Raw genomic sequence first — 9,154 nt, forward strand, 5'->3', positions numbered from 1 at the left:
TATAAGTGATAGATGGATGGCATATGTATGTGGGAGGGGCGTGTGAAATATGTCCCTGATATGTGCATGGTTTGTTTGTGTTTGTGGTGTGAGTACATGTGTGTTGTGTTGCTTGTATGTAGTATATGGATGTGATGCGATGTGTGTGTGATATGTCCCTGGTGTGTGTATGTGGTATATGGGTGGTATGTATGGTGTATGTATGGTGTGTGTGTGTGTGTGTGTGTGTGACATGTCCTTTGTGTGTGTCTGGTCTGTGTCTGTGGTGTGTATACATGTGTGTGTATGTGGTATATGGATAGTATGTGATGTGGGGTGTGTGTGTGTGCTGTGGTGTGTACATGTGCAGTGTGGTGTGTGTATGTGGTATATGGATGGTTATGTGATATGTGTGCATGTGTGTGTGACGTGTGCTTTGTGTGTCTGGTCTGTGTCTGGTGTGTATACATGTCTGGTGTGTGTATGTCGTATATGGATGGTATGTGATGTGGAGGGTGTGTGTGTGTGTGTGTGTGTGTGTGTGTGTGGCTGCCCCCTCTCCCTTGGGGTGGCCGCCTTATGTGATGTGGAGGGTGGGTGTGGGTGTGGGTGGGTGGATGGGTGGCTGGGTGGCTGCCCCCTCTCCCTCAGGGTGGCCGCCTTTCCCAGTCCCTCTGACATCCACCTGGTGGCCCTAATTTCTTTCTGTTTCTGGGCCTTGAAGTGGAACCAGCCAGCCTCTACTGCCCTCTGCTGGCGAGTGGCCAGAGGACAGGACCTCAGCTGGGCCTGGAGTTGGGATTCTGGCCTGCCACATTCTCCCCGGGTCTCGTGGGGCTTTGCTGCTCCCACGGGAAGGAGGAAGGACAGAGCCAGCCCTTGGCTTCCAGGGATGCCCACGGGAGCTGGGAAGCAGATTGGGGGAGGGGTGCAAGGGAAAGGGAGATTTGAGGCTAGGTTGCTTAGAACAGTCGTTGCGGAGTCCTTGGGTGCAGGTTAGGAGAAGGGTACCCTGGCTGTCCACTCTTTGGAAAATTTGTTCTGACACCTAGACTCCAGTCATCTGGGAGTTGGGGAAAATGCCGGGAGGCAGGTGTGGGGCACAGTTTGGAGCCGATGCTGGACACCACAGTAATCACACCCCCACCCTTGCTCCCTGTTAGTCCTCCCGCCCAAGGACCAAAGCTCAGACTTGCACTGATCTTGTCTCCTTGTCTTCATGTTTTTTTTTTCATTCTTTTCTTTTTGGGTCACACCCGGCGATGCTCAGGGGTTACTCCTGGCTCTGCACTCAGGCAGTGCTCAGGGGACCATATGGGATGCTGGGAATTAAACCTGGGTTGGCTGTGTGCGAGGCAAATACCCTACCTGCTGTACTATCGCTCCAGCCCAGTCTTCATTTTTTTTTAAGTAGGTTTTTCTATTGAATCACGTGAGAGAGACCCTTGCAAAGCTGTTTGTGGTTAGGTTTCAATCGTACGGTGTTCCAGCACCTGTCCCTCATCAGTACTCACAGTGCTTCAGCCCTGCATCCCCAAAGCTCTCAGGGTTCCCTTCCTCAACCCACAGAAAGCCTCACCGGGAGGGGGGAAGGGAGGTGATGCTTCTGTGTCCTGAGGGGGAGGGCCTCAGAGGCCTGGACTTGGAGCAGGTGCCACCCGGAGTGCCTTAGAGGTGACCGACAGAGCCCAGGTCCCACCTTCTTAAACTCAGCCTGACCCTCAGCAGATGGGTTTGGGCATCAAAATCCATCCATTTCTCTCTTCGAGCGTAACACATTGTTGATGCAGGCAGTGTGGGATTATGAAGCCACAGCCACACGTGAGCCACCGGTGGTACTCACCAGGAAACACATGTTAAATTTTCCCAGCCCAACTTCTTCCCTAGAGTCGAGGGTGCATGCTCAGGAAGAGGGGTGCAGGTGCTCTGGAGAGACCGAGCTCCCCACAGCTGCAGAGCGCCCGGCCAAGCTGCCCGAACCTGCTTCCCAAGTGAAGGGGGTGGGGGTCGTTCCTGAGCTAGTGTGTCCTGAGGTTGCACATGGCGGGTCATTCCATGTCTGGGGATCAGCATCGGTCCCCACCATGACACTATTTTGATGCAACTGAAACTTCACCTGGGCAGGACCCCGGGGGCTGCTCTGTGCAGACATGCAGTCCCAGCTGAGTACCGGATGTTGGAACCCCACAGGGAGAGAGCAGAGGTAAGTAAGCACAGGATTTAACAGTCGGTCCCTGGCACCTACGCTTGAATATGGTTTAATTGACAGTCATGGCAGCGCTGCAGGCATCTTTGGGACCCTTTCCCCTATACGCCCCTCTGCTGGATCCGTGTTCCCCAGTGAGGGGGCTTGAACTGTTCCTGTGGGAACCCCCCCTCACCTCACTAGTAGATCATGGCAGGGGTGGGGTGGTAGATACTTCACTTAGCTCCCCCTAATTACTTATTCATGCCCAGGAAACCGATTCTTTAAAATAAAGCCCCACTAGGGACTGGAGCGATAGCACAGCAGATAGTGCGTTTGCCTTGCACGCAGTCAACCCGGATTCGATTCCCAGCATCCCATATGGTTCCCCGAGCACTGCCAAGAGTATTTCCTGAGTGCAGAGCCAGGAGTAATCCCTGTGCATTCCCGGGTGTGACCCAAAAAGTAAAAAAATAAAGCCCCACCAGTAAACTTCACAGTCGTTTGTGGGGAGTCAAAAGCAAATTATGTGAAATTTTAAAATAAATTTACGATGGGGATGGAGAGATCAGAGTGCAGGCAGGGCACTTGCCTTGCACGTGACGATCCAGGTTCCAACCCTGACATCCCATATGGTCCCCTTGCAGCCTGCCAGGAGGTACCTCTGAGCATTGCCAGGTGTGGACCCTCCCCTTCTTCCCCCACAAACCTAGGAGACTTGTTAAAGAACAGCGAAAACGTTTTATTAAAGATGCGAGGAGGGACCGGAATGGTAGTACAGCGGGGAGGGCGCCTGCCTTATTTGCAGACAACCTGGGTTCGGTCCCCCACACCCTGTTATGGTCCCTTGAGTGCCACCAGGAGTGATCACTGAGCTCAGAGGCAGGAGTAACTCCTTGAGCACCACCAGGTGTGACCCCACCCCCCAAAATCAAAATAAGGTGAGGAGCTTGATTCCTGGTGGGGCTCAGGGCATCAAATGGGATGCCAGGCATTGGACCCGTGTTGGGGGCATGCAAGACAAGCAGCCAATCTGCTGTGCTATGGTGCCACCCCTCCCCTTCCACCTTAGTAAGAACCATCCTCTTACTTGGAAACCTGTCTCTCACATGATAAACATTTTTTTAATTATTTTTATTAGTGAAACACCATGAGTGAGGTACAGTTGTAGACTTACAAATTTTTGTCCTTGGGTTTCAGTTATACAATGATCGAGTACCCATCACTCCATCAGTGCCCATTCTCCATCACCAATGATCCAAGTATCCCTCCCACCCTCCACCCCCACATCCCACCCAACCCCTGTGGCAGGGCATTCCCTTTTGTTCTCTCTCTTCCTTTGGGTGCTGTGGTTTGCAAAAGAGGCAATGAGTGGCAATCATCACATGATAAACTCTTGAATCTCTGCTCATCAGTCTGGATTAACAGTGACCTTGGGATGGCTCAGGATAGTCTATTTTATTTCAAATACATACTGCTGGGACTGGAGCGATAGCACAGTGGATAAGGCATTTGCCTTGCACGCAGCTGAACCAGGTTCGATTCCCAGCATCCCAGATGGTTCCCTGAGCACCGCCAGGAGTGATTCCTGACTGCATGAGCCAGGAATAACCCCTGTGCATCGCAGGGTGTGACCCAAAAAGCAAAAAAAAAAAAAAAAAAAAAAAAAAAAAAAAAAAAAAGCAAATACACACTGCTTTCACGGGGTAAAAGGCGGGTAAAACAGTCCCAAGAGAAGAAAGGCAGTTGCTTCTCTGGTTGCTGATGGAAATGGCCAAGAATGTTAATGAAAATGTTATCTTTTTAAAAAAAAAAATGGGGGTGGGTGAGTGTTCCAGCGCCCCAGCACCCCGGGGTTTGCAGTGGGGGCGGGATGCGGCTCGGGCTGGGGACTGGGGGGGGGGTGCTGCACGCGGGGTTGAGCGGGAGCCAGCCCCCAGTCAGCAGTCTGGCAGCAGGTGTGGGGGGCTGGGGGGCGGGTCCCAGGGGGCCGTCAGCACCCGGGACAGCGGGGCCGCCTTCCGCGGGCGGCCTGCAGGGGGCGCGCCCGAGCCGGAAGCGCGCGCGGGCCCGGGCAGGAGCGGAGCGCGCGGCGGGCCGGCCCAGGTGCGCGCGGGGCGCGGGGCGCGCGAGGAGGGGGTGGGGGCTCTCGGGGGTCTCGGTTTCCACCGCCGTTTTGCTCCCGCCTGCCCGGCCGGCCCGGAACTCGAGAGGGGGACGGGAGCACGGCCGGCCGGAAGCGGCGCGTGCACCGGTCGACCGGGCCGCGGGTCGGGCCTGCAACCCGGGTCGGGGGTCGCGGGCTGCGGGCTGCGGGCTGGCGACCACCGCCCCTCCCAGGAGCCGTGCACGCGTCGCAGCGCCGGGACCCCCCAGCCGGAGCAACAGCTGCTTCCGCCCCGACAGTGCTGTGGCCAGATCCCCGCAGCGCAGGGCAAGGGGAGGCCCTGGGGGTGGGGGGGCACCGGCGCTGGGGGGTGGGAGGGGTCGTCTGTAGGACCCCCTCCGGGCCGATCGCCAGCTTTGGGGGTGGGCGATCCTGCAGGCTCTCGGCCCCTCCTTTGCAAAGCGACCTCCCTCCTACCCGCCTCCGGGGTCCAACGGGCGCTGAGGCTGCCGCTTTCCTTGTGCTCGGCCCCCCCCCCGCCCCCCAGGACCACGGCGGATCCTGATGGGGGTCCTAAACCTCCGGTCCCGGCGAGCCTGGGCCCTAAAGGGAGGGGCCCCCAGCGCGCAGGCTCAGCCACGGGAGGAGTCTAGTGTAGTGCGTGGGTATAAGGGAGTGATGGGGGGATCTGGCGCCCCCTCCTCTTAAATCCAGGGTCAGAATTCTGGGATGAAGGGGGTGGGTGTGCTGGCCATTTAGTGGTGGCCCCACAGTTTTTTTTTTTTTGCTTTTTTGAGTCACACCCAGCGATGCTCAGGGATTCCTCCTGGCACTCGGGAATTCCTCCTGGCGGTGCTCTGGGGACCATATGGGATGCTGGGAATCGAACCCGGGGCAGCCGTGTGCAAGGCAAACGCCCTACCCGCTCTGCTATTGGTCCGCCCCCCCCCCTCTCGTGTTCTTCCTCCCCCCTCCCCCCCAACACACAGTTTCTGGTAAGTCAAGAAGAGGAAATGGGAAGTGTGGGGTTGCCTGAGACCAGGGTGAGTATTTTAGGGGAGGGTGCCCTGTTCACTCAGGACATCTGGGGTGAAGGGGATAGTGGGGAGCCCCCTTTCTTTCAGAGAGGCTCTGGCCCTCTCCTCCCCGGTGTCTAGGGAAGCATATGCTGCGGTTCCTGGCTGCCCATGTGGTCTGTGCAGTGTGCAGACCCCGGCTCACCCTGCCTGCCCCCACCCCAATGGTACCTTGCCCCCCCTCCCCATGCCCTAACCCCTTTGACCTGGTCACCCCTAGTGGAGCTCATCTCAAACTGCTTTGCTCACTCCTGCTCACTGGCTTCTGCTCTTTGCAGGATGGGAACCCACCCCTCTGCCCCCTACACACCCCTTCTGGACTCCCCCGGAACCTCAGTTCCTGTGCGATGAGATAGGGATTTGCTGAAGGACTGGGCCTCCCCCAACCCCCCGCCCCCGCCTCCCCTCGACTCCTGGTGCCAGAGGGGCAAGATGGAGGCCTCCGAGTCTGAACCTAAAAGGAGGGTCCTTCCCCACTGGATGACAGCGCAGGGGAGCACGCCGGTGGCGAGGAAGCCCAAGAAGAGGAAGGTGGTCCAGCCAGCCTCCGCAGCAAGGTTCAAAAGCCTTTGAGGTGGGGGGGGGGGGCGGATAAAGGGATTTGAGGTGGCACCAGCTCTGCCGGGGAGGGCAGGATCCCGAGGGGAGCTGGTGTTTCTGGGATGCCAGGGCTGCAGCAACAAAGCAAACCACGCTCCCCACCCCAACCCCACTCTGACGGTCTGCACACCTGCCTCTGCCTTCAGGCCTGGGTGCCAGGCTCCAGAGAGCAGTGGCCTCTGCCCAGCACACTGCCCACGTTTGGAGCAAAGCTGGTGCCATGGAGCGGGCAGGCAGATGCTGGTTCCAGCCTGGTGTCACTGGGGAAGGGGGGTACTGTAGCTGCGTGATGGTCACAGCGGGGTCCCCGGAGTCCCGGGCCCTCCCCTTCCTTGCCATTGGGGATCTCCGGGCACCTTGGCATCCGGCAGGTGCTCAGTCTGCAGGCCTCTATGACTCCTGCCCTGGAACCAGGGGGAGTCTGGGGAGCCCCTATTAGGAGGAGACCCCCCTCAGGCCTGGGCCCCGGGGGAAGGGGCGCCTCTGGCCTCAGTGACCCCCCCCCCCCCCCCCCGTCCCAGGGACCCAACAGCAGCCTCGGCCTCTGTTTCAGACACCCTGCCAAGAGGACCGTGTACTGCATGAGTGAGGCGGAGCTGGTGGACGTGGCGCTAGGGGTCCTGCTTGAGGTACAGGGGGGAATGGGGGGGAGGCGGGCATGCCCCCCATGGCCCCTGCCCTTTGGTCTCTCCATGGGGGGGGTGTGCACTGAGCCCCAGGGGGCCGGGCCACTGATGGGGACAGCGTCCCTGACGGGGGTGGGGGGAACTCACCATGTGCGGGTGTGGGGACAGGAAAGGGAGCGTGATTCAGGCTCCGTGAAAGGTCCCCTGAGGAGAACACTCCCTGGACCCCCAAGAACCGTCACTGTGGGGCTGGAACAATAGCACAGCGGGTAGGGCATTTGCCTTGTGCACCGCCAACCTGGGTTCGATCCCCAGCACCCCGTAGGGTCCCCCGAGCACCGCCAGGGGTGATTCCTGAGTGCAGAACCAGGAGTAACTCCTGTGCATCAATGGTGTGACCCAAAAAGCAAAACAAACCAAAAAAAAAAAAAACCCCACCCGTGGTGCCCCCTGCTGTCGCTGCCAACCTGCCAACCTCCCAGCGCCTTCTTGTTTTTGGGGCCACAGCTGGTGGTGCTCAGGGTGCCCCCCTGGGGGCTTTGGGGGCCAGATGTGGTGTCTGATCCCTGACCTCTCTCTCTCTCTCTGGTCCCCCCTCTCGAGGCTGAGTCCTTGCTGTTCTCTGGCTGCGTGGGTGTTTCAGGGACCCCCCCCCTTCCCCCTAGTGGACACGCCAGAGATGTGCCTCAGTTCCAGTTTCCGGTCACCCCTTGGGGTTTGGGGCCCCCTTGGCCCGCAGCCTGGCCATCCCACATCAGGGTCCCCATGTTTCCCTTCTCCCCTGTCCACCGCTCAGGCCTGGACCTGCAATTTCTCCCAAGTTGGTCAGGATTTCTTCTAGAGCCGGGAGGAGCGGGGAGCAAAGGGCGCCCTCCAGCGCAGCGGGGGACCTGGGGGACAGTGTCTGGGGGAGCACGTTGGAGGTGTTGACTCCTTATCTCTTCACCTCCCTCCTTCCCCTGTACAGGGACGACAGCAGGAAGCGGCCCCGGCACCACCGGGCCTGGAGGAGGCTGATAAGTCCGAGCTGGGCCCCACCCGCTCGGCGTCCTTGTCCCCCGGAAGCAGAAGCGAGGATGAGGACACCAGGCAGGACTCCCCGTCCCCTGGCCGCAGCAGACTGCCTTCGGGGGCGCCGGGGGGTGGTGAGTCCACCTGTGACGAAAGTGCCGAGGAAGATGACGCTCTGAAATACGTCAGGGAGATCTTCTTCAGCTGACAGCCTCGCCGCTTGGACTGTGTGTGTGTGTGTGTGTCCAGAGAGATCTTTTTTTTTTTTTTTTGCTTTTTGGGTCACACCTGGCGATGCACAGGGATTACTCCTGGCTCTGCACTCAGGAGTTACTCCTGGTGGTGCTCAGGGGACCATATGGGATGCTGGGAATCCAACCAGGGTCGGCCGTGTGCAAGGCAAACGCCTTACCCACTGTGCTATTGCTCCAGCCCCCAGAGAGATCTTCTTTGACGGCCTCACTTCTCAGACTCTGTGTGTGTGTGTCCCAGGCAGCTGGAGGACGCCAGGTCTGGGCCCCAGGTGGGGGCTGAGGGTTGTGAGATGTGGAGGGTCTGGGGGCCCGTGTGACTCCCACCCTGGGTCCCCCGGGAGGCTAGAAGGCCCCTTCCTGTCCGAGCCCCGGAGGAGGTGTGACTCCAGCTGGAAGGGATGTGGCTGTGAGCCAGCGGATGGAGAATTCCTCCCGGCCCCGTGCCCTGGCCCAGCTCTGGAGTGCAGTCTGGAACCTCAGATGTCTCCTTTATTTATTGGGGTTCCACGGAAAACAAGGACAAGGTGGGTGAGCTTATTGGAACCGGGAGACAGAGTTTTCGAGAGGAGCAAGCTGCTAAGAACTCTGCGTCCTCGAGGGGATCAGCGCCTTCTCTCCCCAAGGACAAAGCCCCAGTGATAAAAGTGATTCAAGGGGATGGGAGCCATACATAGCACAGCTGGAAAGGCCCTGCCTTGCCCACGGCCGACATGGTTTCGATCCCCGTATGATGTTCCCGAACTCTACCAGGAGTGATCCCTGGAGCACAGAGCGAGGAGTAAGCCCTGTGCACAACTGGGTGCCCCTCCCCCCCCAAAGAAAAGATAATAAAAAAATAAAAATTGTCTGATGAGAGCCGTCAGTTGACCTCTGAGCACTGCCCGCCGTGGCCCCCTCCCCCCAGGCCCCCAATAAAAAGTAGTTTCTGTCATGAGGAGATCCGCTCATCAGGGGTGCCCTCACCTCGCTGCCCGCAGCCCCCCGGGAGCTGGTGGCTCGGCAGACAGGCCTCTTCCTCCTCCAGCCTCAAGGCCACCCTGGAGGTGCCAGCTGTGACTCAGAGGTGGGACAGGAGGCCTGAGGGGATGGCAAGGACGGGAGGTCACACTGCGCTCGGCTCTGTCTCTGACGCGCGGGGACCCAAGCATCCATTCCTTGACGTGCGGGTGAAGTCGTCATCTACAGGAGCCGGTAAGGGCAATCCTCCTGCAAGTCCCCCCAAGGCCAGCGTGGTCGGCGTGGCCTCCCCACACCGGTGGGCCATCACATCCTGCTCACCTTCCTCTTCCGCACGCGCGCGGTGCATGTGTGTGTGT

General features: G+C 59.0%; 1 protein-coding gene across 1 annotated transcript; it reads left to right on the forward strand.

Annotated features, from left to right (window-relative positions):
- The first annotated feature begins 5,779 nt into the window (after window positions 1-5,779).
- On the forward strand, window positions 5,780-7,792 carry CYREN (cell cycle regulator of NHEJ). The gene is made up of 3 exons (XM_056123975.1): window positions 5,780-5,904; window positions 6,501-6,576; window positions 7,541-7,792. Exons 1-3 carry the CDS (start codon window positions 5,780-5,782, stop codon window positions 7,790-7,792), a joined length of 453 nt encoding a protein of 150 aa, XP_055979950.1.
- The last annotated feature ends 1,362 nt before the right edge of the window (window positions 7,793-9,154 follow it).

This window comes from Sorex fumeus, unplaced genomic scaffold (assembly GCF_029834395.1).
Source record: "Sorex fumeus unplaced genomic scaffold, SorFum_2.1 ptg000048l, whole genome shotgun sequence".
NCBI classification, from domain to species: Eukaryota; Metazoa; Chordata; class Mammalia; order Eulipotyphla; family Soricidae; genus Sorex; species Sorex fumeus.